General features: G+C 48.8%; 1 protein-coding gene across 1 annotated transcript in view; it reads right to left on the bottom strand.

Moving 5' to 3' along the window:
• LOC137890276 (cullin-9) overlaps nucleotides 1-20,710 on the bottom strand; it is a 27,176-nt gene extending 6,466 nt beyond the window's left edge. The window contains exons 1-33 of the mRNA XM_068734443.1: nucleotides 20,467-20,710; nucleotides 17,569-18,258; nucleotides 16,488-16,642; nucleotides 15,761-16,393; nucleotides 15,376-15,517; nucleotides 15,100-15,290; nucleotides 14,781-14,967; nucleotides 13,945-14,214; nucleotides 13,668-13,866; nucleotides 13,280-13,481; nucleotides 13,003-13,196; nucleotides 12,646-12,842; nucleotides 12,287-12,435; nucleotides 12,102-12,190; nucleotides 11,917-12,022; nucleotides 11,595-11,822; nucleotides 11,159-11,249; nucleotides 10,889-11,060; nucleotides 9,686-9,791; nucleotides 9,423-9,518; nucleotides 9,034-9,209; nucleotides 6,976-7,109; nucleotides 6,584-6,769; nucleotides 6,465-6,494; nucleotides 5,680-5,816; nucleotides 5,403-5,585; nucleotides 4,809-4,966; nucleotides 4,528-4,726; nucleotides 4,269-4,440; nucleotides 3,795-3,940; nucleotides 2,960-3,086; nucleotides 2,634-2,839; nucleotides 843-1,090 (exon numbers count right to left, since the gene is read on the bottom strand). Coding sequence (XP_068590544.1) covers nucleotides 843-1,090; nucleotides 2,634-2,839; nucleotides 2,960-3,086; nucleotides 3,795-3,940; nucleotides 4,269-4,440; nucleotides 4,528-4,726; nucleotides 4,809-4,966; nucleotides 5,403-5,585; nucleotides 5,680-5,816; nucleotides 6,465-6,494; nucleotides 6,584-6,769; nucleotides 6,976-7,109; nucleotides 9,034-9,209; nucleotides 9,423-9,518; nucleotides 9,686-9,791; nucleotides 10,889-11,060; nucleotides 11,159-11,249; nucleotides 11,595-11,822; nucleotides 11,917-12,022; nucleotides 12,102-12,190; nucleotides 12,287-12,435; nucleotides 12,646-12,842; nucleotides 13,003-13,196; nucleotides 13,280-13,481; nucleotides 13,668-13,866; nucleotides 13,945-14,214; nucleotides 14,781-14,967; nucleotides 15,100-15,290; nucleotides 15,376-15,517; nucleotides 15,761-16,393; nucleotides 16,488-16,642; nucleotides 17,569-18,258; nucleotides 20,467-20,614 — 6,347 coding nt within the window. The 5' untranslated portion in view covers nucleotides 20,615-20,710. The remainder of the gene's footprint in view (nucleotides 1-842; nucleotides 1,091-2,633; nucleotides 2,840-2,959; nucleotides 3,087-3,794; nucleotides 3,941-4,268; nucleotides 4,441-4,527; nucleotides 4,727-4,808; nucleotides 4,967-5,402; nucleotides 5,586-5,679; nucleotides 5,817-6,464; nucleotides 6,495-6,583; nucleotides 6,770-6,975; nucleotides 7,110-9,033; nucleotides 9,210-9,422; nucleotides 9,519-9,685; nucleotides 9,792-10,888; nucleotides 11,061-11,158; nucleotides 11,250-11,594; nucleotides 11,823-11,916; nucleotides 12,023-12,101; nucleotides 12,191-12,286; nucleotides 12,436-12,645; nucleotides 12,843-13,002; nucleotides 13,197-13,279; nucleotides 13,482-13,667; nucleotides 13,867-13,944; nucleotides 14,215-14,780; nucleotides 14,968-15,099; nucleotides 15,291-15,375; nucleotides 15,518-15,760; nucleotides 16,394-16,487; nucleotides 16,643-17,568; nucleotides 18,259-20,466) is intronic.
• Nucleotides 20,711-20,945: the final 235 nt, after the last annotated feature.

The raw sequence follows: 20,945 nt of genomic DNA on the forward strand, positions 1-20,945 counted from the left end.
GATTTGTGATTTTGGGTTCTATAAGTAAATTGAATCACCAGAGCTTGTGGATCTGGACTAAATTTAAATGTTTCATGCAGCACAATAATCAAAAGAATAGTGAGAAAGACACAACAGGAGACATTGAACACATCAGTGTGGTGGGAGAGCTGCTTTAACTTTAATCTACAACATGATGTTATCGCAATTAATTCAAATTCTGCTGCTTATTTCCCCAAAAATACATGAAATACACATTTGTCTGCTTCTAAGAGGTCCCTCACTGACGGTAACAGTTTTCTTCATTGTATTACATATTATTATTATTATTATAATGAATTGGGTTATCAAATTCATAGTCTGTATTTAATTATTATGACAATACAGGAACTTGTTTAACACTTAATATGAATAGTTATGACTATTTATTAGGTTACATTTTGATTCTTTTTGAATATCTAAGTTAAATTATACTCATAAATCAGTCAATTATTAACGATCTTCATAATTCCAAAGAAGTCAAAAAACAACAAGCAAAAGTTTAAATCTTTTCTTTATTTTCTTTTAGTAGAAAATTAAACATGTTACATGTCTGTTTTGACTTCAGTTTGAATGAGTCAGAAGAAGCTGAAGAACGTCACATAAATAAGAACTGAACTGCTTTTATCTGAGAGAACAGAGGCGACACTTTGTTTCACAACGAACCGAGTGAAATGTGAAACCACAGCGAGAGCAGCAGGACGGCTTCTTAAAAGGGACAGGACGGACACGAGGGGACGAAGATGAAGACAAACGGGAAACTGAAGCTTCTTCTTCGCGTCTGAAGGAACTAAATGAAGTTAAAACGAGGTCAGAAGTCACACCTGATGTCGGCCCCGTCGTCCTCCTTCCTGATCTCGGTCCGGCTGAAGGAGAACTGGGCCTGGCCCTTCTGCGGCGTGGACGGGTCCTCCGGCAGGTACTCCACGATGTGCGGGTTCTCCTCGTTGCGGCGGACGCAGCCTTTACCGATGACGTGCACGATGCAGGAGAGCACGTCGCCGGTGCTGCAGCCGAAACGCCCGGCGCCCCGAGGACGAGACGCTTCCTGTCTCTGACACGAGTCCAGCACCTGGAGGGGGGACGGAGACATGTCATATCATGTGTTATATAATGCAGGGGTCTGCAACGTTTTTCAAGCCAAGGACCCCCAAACTGAGATGGAGCAGGGACCTCCTACTATATATATTGTATTAAACTGGGTCTAGTGCCATGTATAAACATACCTGTTATTGTGCATTCAATACTAATACTATAGTACTATAGTAATACTAAGCTATTGAAGTAATACACAGGCTCATGTCTTCATGTTTGTATTTTAGAGGTACAGTGAGTAGGCGGTCGTGACACTGACGTTCATGAACACACCTCGTCAACTGAAACCAACGACAATATCAACAATGTCTGTCCATTGCTGATAATCATGCATACAAGATATTCAAATTGACGTTTTTACATAAATGCGGAAACTAAAATAAGTGATGGTCTATTAGTGCCACTGTCATGTATAAACATACCTGTTATCTTGTACAATACTGAACTATTACAATAATGGACAGATTCATGTTCATAACAAAGTCCATACATACACCTGGATAGGAGCTGCAGCGTTTTAGCAGGAACATCTTGCAAAAATGATTGCATAAGGATTCGTGGGTGAAGTAAATGTTGTTTTTTTAATTCATGTTAATGTGTATTTAAAGACATTTCATTTGTGAAATAAAAAAAAAAAAATGTGTCTAACCAACCAAATATTTCGCGGAACCCCTGCAGTACCTCCGGACCCCGTAGGGGTCGCAGACCCCCTGTTGAAGACCTCCGGTATAACGTATGGTATGAGCTATCGTACAACCCAGTGGTTCTCAACTGGTCTGGCTGCGGGACGCACCATCACCCCTTAATGACAAGCCGACCCAAATGTCTCAATGTGTTTAATGATCGACGGATCGGTCTGAACCGGAGCTGAACGCGTCCTCTCAGAGCTCTCTGGTTCCTGTCAGTCCTCGTCCCACGTCTCACGTAAACCAGTACAACTGATTGTTTATGTCAGTAGATTCTCCATTTCTAAAGCAAAATGGCCGCTTGCCTTAATTGGAGCCGTGGTCTGTTTGATGTCGACATGTCTTCAGTCTCTACTGAATAGTTTTCAGTTGATCCGCTGTGGATCGATCAACAAACGCCGCTTCACTTTTGAGGCTTTATGCTTTCTTGTTCCAGAACCTCGCTGCACAAAACACTCTGAGGTGTTTGTCCTCTTCTGTCCTCTATGTAATAAATCCATCTCTCATATAGTCGCTGTCCTACTTGCGTTTCGCTCACTTAGCATGAAAACAAACTGTGTGGCTGATCTTCTGTACTGTGAGTCTATTAGCATTACGAGGCATTAATGCCAAATACTGTTAAGGAGTGTGAATAAACCCCTTCAAAAATAAAAGCACAAGATTTATATTTTATATTTTATTTTTTTTCAAGCAAAGGTCCGCGACCCACTGAAGACCCACCAGTTGAGAGTCACTGGTATAACCTATCATATAACCTATCATATAATTCAACATGCAACGTGGTCATAGAGCTTTGGAACTACAATTCCCATGATGCTTTGGGGAAACACCAACCTTGAAGACGAGGTTGTCGATGTGCATCTCCTTCTCCCGCTTCATGATGTGGACGATCAGACAGTAGATGTAGTTCCTCTTCCTCTCCAGCGTGCCGGCGGCATCCTCGTCCACGTTCAGGTACGTCTGTCTGGGCAGCAGCTGGACGGACGCGGGGACGCCGTCCACACCGAGAGACGCCACCTGCTGGTTCACCTGCAACACACCTGAGAGCAGACGGTCCGGGGGGTGGGGGGTGGGGGTGGGGGGGGGGGGGGGGGGGGGGGGGGTGAGTCAGGGAGGAGGAGGATGATGAAGAGGATGTCAGAGGTCATGAGGAGTCTGACCCTGGAGAGGCTCCTCAGGCTGGCTGCAGGTCAGAGGTCCTCCGTCACTGATGAGAGGCAGCAGAGCGTGAAGCAGGACGGCAGCTGATAGGCTGGTGGCCTGGAGCAGAGCCTCCACCGGAACCTCCTGAAGAGAGCCCACGGTCAGTGAACGCACCACCACCAACACGGGTTATACATCAGAGAGCCCACGGTCAGTGAACGCACCACCACCAACACGGGTTATACATCAGAGAGCCCACGGTCAGTGAACGCACCACCACCAACACAGGTTATACATCAGAGAGCCCACGGTCAGTGAACGCACCACCAACACAGGTTATACATCAGAGAGCCCACGGTCAGTGAACGCACCACCAACACAGGTTATACATCAGAGAGCCCACGGTCATTGAACGCACCACCAACACAGGTTATATATCAGAGAGCCCACGGTCATTGAACGCACCACCAACACAGGTTGTATATTAGAGAGCCCACGGTCAGTGAACGCACCACCACCAACACGGGTTATACATCAGAGAGCCCACGGACAGTGAACGCACCACCACCAACACAAGTTATACATCAGAGAGCCCACGGTCAGTGAACGCACCACCACCAACACAGGTTATACATCAGAGAGCCCACGGTCAGTGAACGCACCACCACCAACACAGGTTATATATCAGAGAGCCCACGGTCAGTGAACGCACCACCACCAACACAGGTTATATATCAGAGAGCCCACGGTCAGTGAACGCACCACCACCAACACAGGTTATATATCAGAGAGCCCATAATATATCGTATCACACATATAATATATCGTATTGTACATCGTATCACGTGTCACCTGTTGGCTGTTGAGCTGCAGCAGGATGAACATCTGCAGAGTGGAGACGTGAAGCTTCCAGCAGCCAAACTGAAGCTCAGCGTGACCGAGCCAAGTCCACTGGAGACGGCGAGGCTTCCAGTGACTGAGACCGAACATGGACTGACCTGGAGACACACATCATACTGGTTATACTGGTTACTGACAGAGTAGAACTGGGTGAACTTGGGTGACCGTGGCTAAGTGGAGAGCAGGGCCGCCTTTCAATCAGAGGGTTGGCGGTTCGATCCCCGGCTCCTGCTCTATTAGTCTCGTGTCAATGTGTCCTTGAGCAAGACACTTAACCCCAGAATGTCTCCCGTAGCTGCGTCTACGGTGTGTAAATAGATACTGAATTGTAAGTCGCTTTGGATAAAAGCGTCTGATAAATGACTGTAATGTAATGTAATGTAACTGGTTACTGACAGAGTAGAACTGGGTGAACTGGTTACTGACTGTGAGTGTAGAACTGGGTGAACTGGTTCAGGTAGGAGCAGAGTTCGTCTGGAAAGTGTTTTGTGGGTTCGTCCAGGAAGCAGAGCGAGGACACGGCCCAGCAGCGTGGAGACAGAACCAGAACCTGGACCTCCGCCTCCTCCTCTGACTCCGCCCACTCCTCCTCCATCATCTGCAGAAACAACAAAAGGAAAAACAGATCAAACAGGAAGTCAGACACAAAACAACCCGTAGAAGGTTGCGTGGGTTTTTTGCCGACCTGGTCGCGCTCCTGCAGGCATCGGTCCAGCTGCTGCAGGCGATACAGGTGGAACTCCTGCTGCAGCTCCGCCGACTCGCTCAGGTTCTTCAACATCTGCTGAGGGAACCGACTCGGGAAGCAGCTGCCGATCTGATCGATCACGGCGCTCTCCAGCCATACGTTCCCCTGAGCCAGCAGCCGGTCGCCCAGGTAGTACCTGAGAGGCAGAGCAGAGGGATTAGGTGGGAAACCGTCGGCGCTGTAGGATCGGCGGCGGTCCGGCGTGGCGGCGTTCACACCTGTAGAAGTGCTCGAAGGTGTTGGCGAGCTCCAGACCCGACAGGAAGAGCATCGGCTCCAAGAACTGCTGCAGACGCTCCAGAGTCTCCACACTGCCAGAAGAAGAGCCGCTCACCTGGATGGTGACGTCGATGTACTGAGAGAAACGCTCACTCACCTGAGACACGCACGCACGCACGCACGCACGCACGCACGCACGCACGCACGCACGCACGCACACACACACACACACACACACACACACACACACACACACACACACACACACACACACACACACACACACACACACACACACACACACACACACACACACACACACACACACACACACACACACAAAGAGACACACACACACAGAGACACACACACACAAAGAGACACACACACACACACACACACACACACACAGAGAGAGAGAGTCACACACACAAGAAATGAAAGATATCCAGTTTATTATCACATGTGAGGAGCTGGAACCAGTTTATGCTCCAAAGATGATGATGATCTGAATTTAAATCATTTGAACTATTCACTGCTTTAATATTCCTCATTTATCAACATGTCTGCGTCTGTCTGTCTGTCTGACTCACATGCATGGCCCTGAGGATGGACAGCTGCAGCAGGGCGGAGGAGAATCCGTGTCTGAGAGCGAGGACGAAGGCGGTCTGCTGACCGAACAGCTCCTCCATGGCGTTCTTCAGCCGGAGGTACAGAGTCCGGTACCGCTCCACGAAGTCAGGCAGACTGCAGCTGGACTCCAGAAACCTCTTCACCTGAGGGGACAGAGACCACATGTGTGAAGACAGACAGACAGACAGACAGACATGTGGGAGCATCCCTCTTCAGACCCTGTGGTCTGAGCCTTACCTGGCGCTGTACCACTCCCTGCCAGCAGAGGGCGATGCCCGCGATGCTGCTGCTGCTCTTCACTCTGGGCCTGGCTGAGGAGGACGAGGAGGAGGAAGAGGAGGCCGACGTTTCTTTGTTCTTACCCTCTTTACCGTCTGCAACACAAATGTTAAAAAACTGAACAGTTTTTTCTCGATGCAGTTCATCATCGTTGAATTGAAATCTTTAAAAAAAAAAAAAAAAAAAGATAAAACTGCAGCCAGAAACATAAAAAGATAAAGCAGTGCAGTCTCTGTTCTGTTCCTGCTTTTACTTCTGAAAAGAAACCGCGGCAGCGTCAACGCTACAGATGGGGACAGGAAGTCAGCCTGTCAAAATAAGAGCGGTGCAAAACTGAAAGAAAAAGATGATTTCAGGTTTGTTTTAAAAGAAGCTGAATGTTCTCATTCACACATCCTAATTATTTTAAAATCATATTTCACAAGTCCCAAAACATATATGAGAAATGTCAGTTTGTTACTTTGGTTTCTGTACTTTGAGATTTTATACAGAAAAGATGTGACGCCTTGTTTCAACACTATATGAAGAAGTTCAACCTGCTATTCTGTAAAATCCTGCATTTCATGAATGCATCAGCACCAGTAATCTATTGGTAGAAGAGTACTTTTAGTACTTTACTTAATTAGTGTTTAACTCAGCCTTTATTGTGAAACATCAGGGGGGGGACTTCCTGTCCTCATGTGGACGCGTGAGGTGTTACAGAGCAGAGAGTAAACAAACAGCAGACCTCTGACGTTACTTACTCTTCAGCTCTTTGCTTCGGTTGAGACCTTCTGAAAACAGAACAAACTCTTTAGACACTCTTCACGGTTATTGTGATGTCACTGTGATGTCACGCCTCAGGTGTTCACAGCGGACTCACTTGATTTGACCGGCGGTTTGAGCTCCTCCCCGTCCAGCCGGCTGGTGTCCACGTGGACCAGCAGGTGTGTGAGGCGCCTCACTCTGGAGTTAAAGATGGCCGCCCGGCTTTTACAGCGCCGGGTGGACTCGGCATTACCCAGGTACTCTGTGAGCAGCCAGGACAGGGGGCTGGACGCTGAGGATTCTGGGTAAACACAGAGAGAGTGTGTGCGTGAGCTGGTAGAGCCATCTTTGTGAGGACCACGTTCAGACGTCGTTATGAGGACATTAGTGTGTGTGTGTACCTGACAGAGTGATGCTGTGTGTGTGTGTGTGTGTGTGTGTGTGTGTGTGTGTGTGTGTGTGTGTGTGTGTGTGTGTGTGTGTGTGTGTGTGTGTGTGTGTGTGTACCTGACAGAGTGATGCTGTGGACGATGGGGGTGATCAGAGCCTCCCAGCAGGTCCGACCCAGAGCTTCAGAAGCCTCCGGGTCCGGCAGGAAACGATCAGCAAACATCTGCTCGTGTCTCAGAGCGCTGTTCAGTCTATACGCGCGCGCACACACACACACACGCACACACACGCACACACACACACACACACACACACACACACACACGCACACGCACACGCACACACAGTGTATAACAGCAGTAATATTAGCAGTGTTATTACTAGAGATGCACCGATCCGATATCAATATCTGTATCGGTCCCGATATAGGAACAAATTCTAGATCGGGTATCGGTGACAATGTGATCGATCCATAAAGGCAAATCTATTCAGTCCAATTATATGCGTTGTGCTCTGCGTAACGTCATGCGCTAGCGAACTGGCCGCATAGATTGTTTTCAAAATGGAGCTAGCGAAAGGATCAGCCATCTGGAACCGGGCAGCCGCTCTCAGTTGTCGGGGATAAGGGATTCCGGCTGCTAGTTAACCACCCGGAACCACGCTACGACATGGTAAGCCGAAAATATTTGTCGGAGACGGCGCTACCTGAACTGCACGGTAAAGTGTGCAAACGCATATTGAAGGAGATAAAAGATGTCAAATCGATAAGTTTCACGACAGACATCTGGAGCTCCGACGTTTCCCCTGTGTCACTTTTAAGTTTAACAGCACATCGGCTGGATGAAACTTTTGTGCCGCACAGTGCAATGTTAAATGCAACAAACTTTCGTGGGTCACACACCAGCGAAGCGATAGCAGCTAGCCTGAAGGAAATGTTTGACAAGTGGCAAATTCCATTGAGCAAAATCCACGTGATTCTGAGGGACAACGCCAGCAACATGAGAAAAGCGATGGACAACCTGGGGGCGCGTAGCGTCGGCTGCGTTTTTTAAAATCGATTCAGCACTGTTTTTCTCTATTAGATCGGTATCAGATCGGTATCGGCCGATACTAAACCTCAGATATCTGTATCAGAAGTGAAAAACGTGGATCGGTGCATCCCTAGTTATTACAGTACTAACAGAGTGTTGTTACAGTACTAACAGTGTTATTACAGTACTAACAGAGTGTTGTTACAGTACTAACAGAGTGTTATTACAGTACTAAGAGTGTTGTTACAGTACTAACAGTGTTATTACAGTACTAACAGAGTGTTATTACAGTTCTAACAGAGTGTTATTACAGTTCTAACAGAGTGTTATTACAGTTCTAGCAGAGTGTTATTACAGTACTAACAGAGTGTTATTACAGTACTAACAGTGTTATTACAGTACTAACAGTGTTATTACAGTACTAACAGTGTTATTACAGTACTAACAGAGTGTTATTACAGTACTAACAGTGTTATTACAGTACTAACAGTGTTATTACAGTACTAACAGTGTTATTACAGTACTAACAGAGTGTTATTACAGTACTAACAGAGTGTTGTTACAGTACTAACAGAGTGTTATTACAGTACTAACAGTGTTATTACAGTACTAACAGAGTGTTATTACAGTACTAACAGTGTTATTACAGTACTAACAGAGTGTTATTACAGTTCTAACAGAGTGTTATTACAGTTCTAGCAAAGTGTTATTACAGTACTAACAGAGTGTTATTACAGTACTAACAAAGTGTTATTACAGTACTAACAGTGTTATTACAGTACTAACAGAGTGTTATTACAGTACTAACAGTGTTATTACAGTACTAACAGAGTGTTGTTACAGTACCAACAGTGTTATTACAGTACTAACAGTGTTATTACAGTACTAACAGAGTGTTGTTACAGTACCAACAGTGTTATTACAGTACTAACAGAGTGTTGTTACAGTACTAACAGAGTGTTATTACAGTACTAACAGTGTTATTACAGTACTAACAGTGTTATTACAGTACTAACAGAGTGTTGTTACAGTACTAACAGAGTGTTATTACAGTACTAACAGTGTTATTACAGTACTAACAGAGTGTTATTACAGCTCTAACTGTGTATTTACTGTCTTATTACAGTGTTATTGAAGTATTTACTTGTTGAAGAGCTGCAGCAGCTGCGTCTTGTCCTCCATCACCTCTTGACACCAGGTGTGGGCCTTGGTGCTGTAGAACAGGTAAGTTCTACAGCACAGCTGCTCCTTGAACACTGGCCAGAACGTTGGCTTCGGACCCAGAACCTCGAAACCGTGGACCCGAGTGTCAATACCACCCTGTCAGAGAGAGGAGGGAGGGTGGGGAGGGAGTCAGTAGATGGGAGGGAGGGAGTCAGTAGATGGGAGGGAGGGAGTCAGTAGATGGGAGGGAGGGAGTCAGTAGATGGGAGGGAGGGAGTCAGTAGATGGAAGGGAGAGAGTCAGTAGGAGGGAGGGAGCAGTAGATGGGAGGGAGGGAGTCAGTAGATGGGAGGAGGGGTCAGTACAAACCTGCTGACATCTTTTGACCCTGATCTGGATGATGGACCAGAACCTGGTCATGTTCTCCAGGAGAACCACTCGACTGGCCGACGGAGTCACATTCACCTGCGCGCGCACACACACACACACACACACACACACACACACACACACACACACACACACACACACACACACACACACACACACACACACACACACACACACGTGAGTTTTGGGGTGAAGTTACCACAGACTGAGCCTTCATCAGAGAGGAGGAGGAGGAGGCTCACAGTGTTCAGTTCTGTGTTGATGTTGGTCGGGTCGTCTCCTCCCAGAACCAGAACCCGGGCCGGCATGTAGCTCGAGTCCTCGCTGGCCACCTGGACGGCCAGTTGTCTAAACACACAACAAAGGTTCATATTCCTGCTGAGTCTGGGTTTTATCATCAATTTATATATTCTCCATATTTAAACTTTAGATTAATTTAAATATTCTCCATATTTAAACTGCAGATATCCCGTTGTCTTCTGAGCAGATGGAGAACATGTGTTCAGATCTCAGCCTCTTGTACCTGATGACGACTCCTTTGTGCATTTACACCAGGGGTGGCCACACTTTTCTGGCTTGCGAGCTACTTTTAAAATAACCAAGTCTGAATGAATGAATGAATGATAGATAGATAGATAGATAGATAGATAGATAGATAGATAGATAGATAGATAGATAGATAGATAGATAGATAGATAGATAGATAGAGAACACAACTCTGTTCATGTTTGGTCATATACTCTGATGACTTGCACTGAATGGATCAACCAGGGTTTCATAGTGCGGACAGTAGCTGCTGGTATCCAGCCTCAAGCAGACTTCAGATGATCAGTCATGGTGGAACGATGTTTGGACTTAATATTCTTCATGTGAGAAAAGGCTGACTCACATCAATAAGTAGAGCCCAATAATGCAGTCAAGAAGGAAGCACATGTCCTCATGTTTGGGTACTTTTCCTCTGTGAGTAAGTTCTAAACTGTCCATGAGTGCTGGACTTCAGCTGAATGTCAGCCTGTAGTGTCAGAACATCGTCCTCCACTCCAGACGAGTTCAGCTGAAACAGCGTTGTAGTTTTTGAATCACCTCAATATCTTCCCGAAATGGTTGCGCACACGGCTTCCGTTGCGTCTCCAGCTCTGACGGAGGTTTTGGAAGTTCCCCAAATCACGGCGCTGCAGCTTTAGCGTCTGTTGTAGAAATACATTGGGAGGCTAACTAATTAGCTCGCCGGAGTTGTGCGGTTGACCGCGCCTTCATGGTACGTGTTAGAAAAGACCTGGTCTCAGACTAGCTGCCATGTACATCAATCAAGTGGCAAATGCCATGAGGACTGTCTCCTCCTAACTGGCACGCGATCTACCCGCACTACCTCCGTATCAACGTATTGGTCACCCCTGATGTAGATGATATATTTAAACTACAGATATACTTCAATACTCTTGTACCTGATGACGACTCCTTTGAACATGTAGATGTTGATGAAGTGCGAGCCGGTGCAGCCGTTGGACTCCCAGTAGGTTTTGGGGTTCTTGTCGGTCAGCTTGTTAGCTCGATGGTGATTGGATGAAACCTCCACCTTCTCCCAGCACTTGTCCTCCTTGAGCTCCACGCTGGAGCCTGAACACAGCACGTTATCTTCATTTTAAATTACAGCATTTACGACTTTATCGGACGTTGAGTGAGAGAAAAAGATGGATGTTTGAATGTGAACCGACCTTGGCAGAGGTTCCTGAGGAACACGTCGAAGAACGGGATGTTGATTGGCTGATGGCTGCGACGATGCTCCTCGATCTGACCCAACACCAGCTGACAGGAAACAGGAAGTACTGATTCATCTTCAGATTAAGTTAAATATTCTTCCTGTTTAATCTTCAGATTAAGTTAAATATTCTTCCTGTTTAATCTTCAGATTAAGTTAAATATTCTTCATATTTAAACTTCAGATTAAGTTAAATATTCTTCATATTTAATCTTCAGCTTAAGTTAAATATTCTTCATATTTAATCTTCAGATTAAGTTAAATATTCTTCATTCATATATAACTTCAGATTCCAACACCAGCTGAAACACACAGTATTGATGACCCTTAGAGGCTCTCTGTGGGCGATGATGAATGCTGGTTCCTTCCAGGTCGGATTGTATTCTGCGTACCTGGATGCATCCGGCCAGCACACTGGTGGTCATCTTCTTGTAGAGGCTGGCGTACTTCTCACAGTCGGCGATGAGGTCTCTGAGCTCGGTGACCAGCAGCAGGTTGGTGCTGTGTTTGTCCAGAACTTTAACCAGAGCCTCTTTGGTCCCCAGGCGACACATCACCACCGTGTAGTCCTTGTTCAGGGACGCCAGCCGGTACAGGAAGCGGATGAACAGCTGGACCACCTAGAAACAACCAATCACAAGGGAGGTAGGTAGCGTAGAACCCAGAGGTGGTCTCAGCATGCCCCCCCACCTCCTCCTCCTGGTCTGAACCCACCTCTCTGTCGCTGATGAAGGCCGTCATGGAGGACAGGCAGGGCTCGATGCTCTCGTGCCACGGCAGCATGTCCTCCTGGTAGTTGTCCAGGAACTTGTTCAGGATCCTGCAGGAGACAAAAACAGCCAATCAGACGAGCGCCACGCCATTGTCGTCGTCGTCGCCGGGTCGGAGGTCACAGGTACCTGAGGATGGACAGCTGGACGGCCCGGTCGGCTCGGTGCTGCTCCATCAGACGGACCAGATCCTGATAAGTGTCCCGACTGTGAGTCACCTGAGACGACGACATCATCAATATGAGACGATAAATCAACGTCACCGATCGGATCAATACCTCTCAATATGAATGGATCAATAAGTGGACCGGAACCTGGATGCGCTCCTCCTCCAGCTGAGAGGCGTCGTCACACAGCAGCTGCTCCAGAGTCTGGATCACCTCCTTAGTGGCCGTCAGCTCCTTCAGACTCACCACCAACATCTGCAGCTCCGTGTCCTTAAAGTCCAGCTGCTCATGACTCTCTGAGCACCACAGAAGAAGAAGAAGAAGAGCGGATTATAGATCATATACAAGTAAATATCTGGTGTCAATATGACGGACGTGGAAATGATTGGGATTATTAAATCAACATCTATCTATCAATCGATCTAGTGTTGGTTCTGTCACCCCTGTGGACTAAAGTTGTAGTGTTTGACGGTGGTCATGTGACGGTGGTCATGTGACTGACAGACCTTTGCTCTCCAGCTTGTGCACCATGGAGATGTGGTTGAGGGCGATGATGGCCAGCATGGTCTCTGCACTGGACAGAGTGAGACACTTCTTCAGGACGGAGGTGACGCCGGCGGACACTAGCTGCTCCGCCAGACTCTTGTGGTTGGAGATGAGCATGATGACCACCAGCAGGCCGCTACGCACCGACAGCAGGCAGCTGGAGAGCAGAGGAGGACCGAGAATTAGTAAAAAAAAAAAAGGGCCGATTCATCGAAAGGGAGCCGATGGCGGCGACTTACCCTTTAGTCTGCAGCATGAGGTCGACGGTGGAGACTTACCCTTTAGTCTGCAGCATGAGGTCGACGGTGGAGACTTACCCTTTAGTCTGCAGCATGAGGTCGATGGCGGCGGGGACGGCTCCCAGCAGGCCCTTGGAGCCTTCGGGCGTGGCCGAGCCGATGCTGGCGAAGATCTCCAACATCATCTGAGTGCCGGACTCGGAGAGCGGGAGGCTGCTGCTGCCGACGCTGTGCAGGTCGTGTTTACTGGCTCCAGAGATCACCTTCAGAGTCTGACAACAACATCAAACATAGACCTTTAACACACGTTTCTCTCCACTTAAGACTTCAGTACATATGAGGAAGGAGGTCTCACCGCGAGCGCCAGCTGCTGGATGTGAGTGATGGTGGAGAACTCCTGCATGCAGGACAGGACGGCTTTGACTCCGCCCTCGGTGGCGAAGGAAACCCTCCACTCGTACTTCAGCATGAGGAGGTGGGTGAGTCTCAGCGTGTCGACCACCAGGTCTTTAGAGGACGAGCCCAGCAGCTCCACCAGCAGCTTCAGCACCTTGTCCCTGAGGGGGGGGGGGGGGGGGGGGGGCAAACACCAACACTGAGCATCAGACGGGACTTTGGTACCCAGAGATACTGTCTATTTCCTGGAACACACTACTCTCCCAGGAGACTTGAACTACCCTCCGGCTCTGTGTATTTCCTGGAGTGCTCTACCGATGGGCCCCGTCTCTGTAATGGATCCTCACCGTATGGTCTGGGCGGAGTCGCTCCTCGTGGAGTTCTTCTCCTGGACCCCCTTCTCCTCCAGCAGCCTGGTGACGAAGAGGACGGCAGCCAGCTGCTGGACCTGGTCTGAGCCCGACCCCCCCTTCTTCAAGACGTCCACCACCTCCCCCAGCTTCTCCAGCACCGTCTTCTTACCCTGGACCCGAGGGTTGTTGAACACTGCAGGGGAGGACAGGACAGCAGGTCTACACACAGTCCCCTAATCAATATATTTATTTATCTAAGGAATGTCCTTACCTTTCATCTTGTCCTCCAGGTCTTCAGGGTAGACGCTGTCGTCCTCTGAAGGCAGCTCGCTCTCCGGCTCCGGGCTGCCGCAGCCTGAATCAGCAGGAAGTTCCTTCTTTGCCTTCTTGGAGACGGAGCCCATCGCTGAGGAAGAGGAGGTGGAGGCTGATGACGAAGAGGAGGAGATCTGTCCTCCACCACTACCACCACCACCTCCTCCTCCTCCTCCTCCTCCTCCTCCTCCTCCTCCCAGACTGGACGAACCCAGGGAGCTTTCAGCTGGAAACAAAGCACAGTCAGACTCATGGACATCTCGATATATCACTGCTTTATATATAAACAGAGATGTCTCTCTGTGTCCTCACTGCTTTATAGATAAACAGAGATGTCTCTCTGTGTCCTCACTGCTTTATATATAAACAGAGATGTCTCTCTGTGTCCTCACTGCTTTATATATAAACAGAGATGTCTCTCTGTGTCCTCACTGTTTTATATATAAACAGAGATGTCTCTCTGTGTCCTCACTGCTTTATAGATAAACAGAGATGTCTCTCTGTGTCCTCACTGCTTTATAGCTAAACAGAGATGTCTCTCTGTGTCCTCACTGCTTTATAGATAAACAGAGATGTCTCTCTGTGTCCTCACTGCTTTATAGCTAAACAGAGATGTCTCTCTGTGTCCTCACTGCTTTATATATAAACAGAGATGTCTCTCTGTGTCCTCACTGCTTTATATATAAACAGAGATGTCTCTCTGTGTCCTCACTGCTTTATATATAAACAGAGATGTCTCTCTGTGTCCTCACTGCTTTATATATAAACAGAGATGTCTCTCTGTGTCCTCACCCAGTAACTCTTCATCCTCCAGACTTCCTCCTCCTCTCCTCAGGTAGTGTTTGGAGAAGGTGTGTGAACACAGCAGGTCGCTCAGACACGACGACGGCAACTTCTGCTTCAGGTAGTGAAGCAGCTTCTTAGCCACGTCTCCTGGGACAGACAGACCAATCAGGGACGAATCGTCCAGCTCCGCCTCCTTCAGGACAGACAGACAGACCAACACAGAAAGTGTTTTACAAACAGGTGGGAGAGAATTAGAACCAGACTCGAGAAACCAAGACAAGAGCCTCAGTTTCCCAGCATGCTCCTTGGCCTCTGTGTTTCTCACCTGGTCATCGAGGCTCTGCAGCAGGACACCATTGACCTCCTGCTGCTGTTTGAGCTCCAGCTTCTTGATGAAGAAGAGGATCTCCCACCACTCGGCCCGACTCAGAGCCGGCGTCTCCAGGTGCAGACCCTCGGACAGGTAGGGCAGAGAGTAGAGACCACCGGGGGGCTTGGAGAAGAACGTCTGACTCACTGAGGGAGCAGAAGAAGTAACAGGTTCACCTCCTGAGGTCAGGTACACAGACAGGTGGACTCTTCAGGTGGGTTCAGATCTTACCCGCCGTGAGTTTGAGAGTCTCCGTCAGGTTCGACGCCTTCTCCTGCGTCTCCTTCTCAGCCTGACTGCTGCTGCCGCTCCCCAGGATCTCCACCATGTGCCAGTGGACCCAGTAGGTCCTGGACAGGGAGTTCCAGTACACCTGAACACAGCACACAGAGAGTTACAGGTTAGTTATAGTTAGTTATGGTTACGTTAGTGAGGTCAGCTGAACTACTCTAGGACCAGGTTATTATGGTCTGTAAGACCATATGTATGCAGGTAGTACTAACTAATACCTGACAGTCTGAACACAAACATGTGCTCACTGCTGTAACATGTTTCATGTGTGTAGAGCAGACCTTTCTCTACATACATTGAGTCTAATAGTTCACCGTTTCCTCACCTGAACAGGTGGCGAGCCGTCGTTGCTGTAGCGAAACTCTCCTTCGTCCCCGGCGCTGACCTCCTCGTAGTCCTCCAGCATGCGGACCATCATGCCGCTCTTCAGGTTGTCCTGGACGTACTCCACGTAGGCCGAGCGGCTGGCGAAGTCGGAGCGCGTTTTGTATCCGTTTCCCGTCTTCTTCTTGGGTGGCGAGGCGGAGGCGGTGGCGGCGGCGGCTACAGGAGCGGCTACGGTGGAGGTGGCGGTGAGGACAACGGGGGAGGTGCAGAAACGAGGCTGGAAGATGGACCTGAGGACGGGGCGGGACGCCTCCTCCCCAGGCTCCTCTCTACAGGCCCCGCCTCCTCCCGGGCCTTGGCCGTCGGGGGACTGACGGTTCCGGTCCCAGCCCATCACGCGGACCAGCTCTGAGATGAGGTTGGCCATCGCCACGGTGAAGTCGAACTCTCGCTGAACGCGGAGGTGATCCGTCTGGTGGGCGGTGCTGGAGGAGGTGGAGGCGGCGGGGGAGGGGCTGCCGTCCTGTCTGTCAGTGTTTGACTCCGCCCCCCCCACCGTGTTGAGCTTGTCCATCAGTGACGTCACGCACAGGTAACGCTTCACCAGAGAGAACAGAAGCTTCCCAGGAATCTGAGCCGGGACGAGACAAATGTTATCAATCACAATCAATAATAATAACAACAATAAGAGGACAGTGTCTCCTAAAGGAGTCGACAGTCTTTACCTGAGGAAGGTGGATCCCTTCAAAGGAGATGCCGTGCTCCTCTGAGGACGTGGTCTCTGCAAACAGCTCCAGAAGAGTGTAGCGGTTATCAAAGTCCATATGCTGCTCAATGCCGTCCTGCTGACTGAGGGACAAGAGGACGTACGCCCGACTACCTGTAGGGGGGACGGGGGGAATCAAAGTCAGACAAGAGAGACAAGACAACAGAGAGACAGAGAGAGACAGAGAGACAGAGGAAGACAAAGAGAGAGAGACAGAGAGAGAGAGAGAGAGACAGACAAGAGAGACAGAGACAAAGAGAGACAGAGAGAGAGACACAGAAAAAGACAGAGAGAGACAGAGAGGAGAGAGAGAGAGGACACACAGAGAGAGAGAGAGAGAGAGAGAGAGAGAGAGAGAGAGAGAGAGAGAGAGAGAGAGAGAGAGAGAAGAAGACTGCCAGCTAGTAAACATGGACGTAATGGACGCTTTAGTGAGAAACCCTCTAAGTGTCGTTTCAGTCACAGCAGTAGTGAGACATGTTCGTGAAAGACACGTCACACCCACCAGTCAAACATCAGTAGTGATCCAGGATGACTCAGCATATTTTAGCAGCGATGTGCTGACGTCAGCGTAAATTAGCTGAGGTTAGCTGAAGAGGATCTGTGTAGCCCCGCCCCCTCTCTCTCTGCCTTGCTGACGTCCCATTGGTTTAAACTTCGTCACATGATGTCTCTAGCGAAACGCTAAAGAAAGGAAGCTGTGTTTGAGTGTTTGAGAAACTGAGTCAGAGTGAGACCTCTCCTCTGGTCTGATGTTATCACACTGAACGCTGCAATGACTCATGGGAAAAACTCTCAGCTGCTCCTCGCCCACAAAAAGAAGAAGAAGAAGAAGTGATGGATGAAAAAAAACACAGTGGATGTAATATGAACGATGATGACACAGCAAACCAGACCAGGTCCTGTTACCAGACCAGACCCAGACCAGACCCAGACCAGACCGGTTTGTCAGCTATGTAAAGCACGTGTCCACATGACCTCATCAGACACCTGTCAGCCAATCAGAGAGCAGCATTCCCTGTAAGTAAAGCGTGTTTTACCCGCGTCGTGCGAGGCGAGCGCTCGCAGCATCTTTCCGGCGCTGCGTCGTGTCTGCGTCTCCTTGTTGCAGAGCAGCTCCATCAGCAGGTTGAGGGCGCCGGTCTCCTTGAAGACGCCGACCAGCGAGCCGATGGCGGCGTAGGCGCTCAGCACGTGGATGGTGTGCGTGATGCTGATGGAGAAGTCGCTCTTCTTGGCCATCTGCTTCCTGGCTCGACACACCAGGTTCTTCACGTCCTGCTTCATGTCCGACAGCTCCACCTCGTCGAAGGTGACGTCGGCGGGGAACTCCGCGCCTCCGTCGGAGGCCTCGCCGCGCTGCGCCTCCTGCTGCTGCGGGTCCGACTTCCTCTTCCCCAGCAGGCCGGGGCAGTTGGCGTACACGTCCTCCGTGGACATCCACATCAGGATGTTCTCCGGTTTGCCGTCTCCTGACGTGGAGCCGCCGGACCCGTCCGACCCGGAGCCGCCGCCAGAGCCGCCGGAGCCGCCGCACGTCCCGCTCGCCTCGCAGGCTCCGCCCCCAGAGCCGGAGCCGTCGTCGATGGTGACCAGGCACCAGCGAATCAGGTACTCCGTCTGTCCGTCGTGGTTGCGGCGCTGACGGATCAGCTCCTCTGGGTACGCCTGCAGCCTCGGGCCCAGCTGGACCAACAGGTTCCCATTGCGCCGTTCGCCCACCATGGTCGCTGAGGAGACATTATTATTATTATTATTATGAGAGAACAAACGACGTCACCTACTTCAAGTATCAAAACAAGAACTAAAGAACCAACTAGAACGTTACGGTTCTCTAGCTGCAGTAGAACTTTTTACCAAGCTCCATTTAAAAACCTCCAGGTTTAGAGAGCCATCGATTGTCAGCAAAGATTAATAAAGTTTGAACTGTATTTAACAACATCACACGATTTCATAGAATCCTCATGAACACAGCCTCCGGACACATTGTCATGGAAACACGTTAACGTCATGTTTCAGCAGCGTCACGATGACTCAACACACCGCTGGGACACGAACCCCCAGTCTCTCCCGGGACCCCGGTCCCCCGGTCTCTCCCGGTCCCCGGTCCCCCGGTCTCCCGGTCTCTCCCGGTCCCCGGTCCCCCAGTCTCTCCCGGTCCCCCGGTCCCCCGGTCTCTCCCGGTCCCCCGGTCTCTCCCGGTCCCCGGTCCCCCGGTCTCCCGGTCTCTCCCGGTCCCCCAGTATCTCCCGGTCTCCCGGTCTCCCGGTCTCTCCCGGTCCCCCGGTCTCTCCCGGTCTAAAGTCCTGTGTTTGTTTGCCGTGTTTCTGAGAGCGGCTTGTTGTTGTTTTGGTTCTTCACCTTCGTCACCTTCGTCACCTTCGTCACCGTTGTTGTGTTTACACTCTGCACTGTTTTATCTAAACTGACACTTCAACTACTACATGTTGAAAGGTTGAAATATTTCAACTCAAGTTAGAAATATTAAACATTTCAAGCACAGCTTTATGAAATACATCAGAGAGGAGGAAGTACTTTATACTGAAGTACCAGCTTCACAATACACTTAAGGGACCACAAGTACTCATGATGCATCAATAATATATATATATATATATATATATATATTACATTATATAGGATGAGTAGAAACGTAATAGATAATGAAAAGTACCTCAAAATAAGTACTTAGTTATTGTACAATTTATTTTACAGTCTAGTATAATGATTCTCAGCTCGCTCTCTCTCTCTCTCTCTCTCTCTCTCTCTCTCTCTCTCTCTCTCTCTCACACACACACACCCTCTTTCTTTGAAACATTACAGTCATTTTTTTTTTTAATGTTTATCAGCAGGGGTCTGTCTAATTACTGAAGACACACTCACAAACACAGCTATAACACACACACACACACACACACACACACACACACACGACAGACACACACACACACACCTGAGACACACACACACACACACACACACACACACACACATACATGAGACACACATGAGAGACACACACACACACACACACACACACACACACACACACACACACACACACCTGAGACACACACACACACACACACACGAGACGCACACACACCTAAGACACACACGAGACACACACACACCTATGACACACACACACACACACACACACACACACACACACACACACACACACACACCTATGACACACACACACACACACACACACACACACACACACACACACACACACACACACACACAGACAGACAGACAGTTAGCTCATACTGACATTACGTAGCTGTTATTATTGCTAACACCAGCTAGCTAGCTAGCGGCTGTGAAGTTATCTGGTCCCAGTAAATAGCCTGGTCCCTGATGTTGTAACGTAAACCTGACCGCCGAGCTAACCGCTAACTTGTTAACGTTAGCACACTCTTCTGCGTGTCAGATGCGCAGATCCCTTCTGCGCACTTTCACAGAACATCTAGCTAGCTAGCTAGCATGCTAACACCAGGTCTCTCACTCGACCGTTGTTGACAGCAGAACGTCATCACCAAAGTCCCTTTGAAAACCTCCACATTTAACGCGTCACTGATTACGAGCAAAGATTAATTCAAGTTTTAAACATTTCCGGGATTCCACAGAATCAAGTGTTAAATTCTGGATGTACACACTTCTTAAGAAAGTACTCTAATAATACTCAACTTCTATATCACTTCACATCCTGCATTCTGACGCTACGACGGTGGAAGAATATTATTGGAATAAAAGTTAATTCCTCATGGTTTGATTAGTTATATGTAAGCCGAATAGAAAAGTGCATTCCTGTCCATCAGACAACACCTCCAACACGATGTTTCTGTTTACATATCGTGTGTTACACCTATAGTTCCGCTTAGTTCGCGTGTTTCTGAACACAGTTTGGTGTGTGTTTTAGGTCTTACCTGCCGTGTCGCCGACGACCTCCCCCCTTGTTTCTGTCTCCCCTCTCGCGCGCTGGTTTCTCTTCCGCCCCGACGTGTCGGTTCCCGGTCTGCAGGTCTTCGTCTCGTCAATTTGCACCGGAGGTCCGCTCCGCTGCTGGATGCGCATTTGCGCACTTGTGACAGGGAGCAGCACTCTTCTTCTTCTACGTCTACTTCCTCTGCGAGCTTCTTCTTCTTCTTCTTCTTCTTCTTCTTCTTCTTCTTCTTCTTCTTCTTTTAAGTTTTATGGCGGACGGCATCCAGTGAAAGGCGCATTTCCGCCACCTACTGTACTGGAGTGTGAACCAGAGCGTCTATTCCCTTACAAAAACAAAAAACAAAACTAATTAATTTAAAAAAGAGTTCTATCATTTCGGTCACCTAAATTATTTTACTCAATGCTGTTTCTTTCACGTATTGTAGTACATTTCCTGCCTCCAAGGTTAATGCATCTTCTA

Source organism: Cebidichthys violaceus, unplaced genomic scaffold (genome assembly GCF_023349555.1).
Source record: "Cebidichthys violaceus isolate CVI_PGR_0920_01 unplaced genomic scaffold, fCebVio1.0.p SCAF_64, whole genome shotgun sequence".
NCBI lineage: Eukaryota > Metazoa > Chordata > Actinopteri > Perciformes > Stichaeidae > Cebidichthys > Cebidichthys violaceus.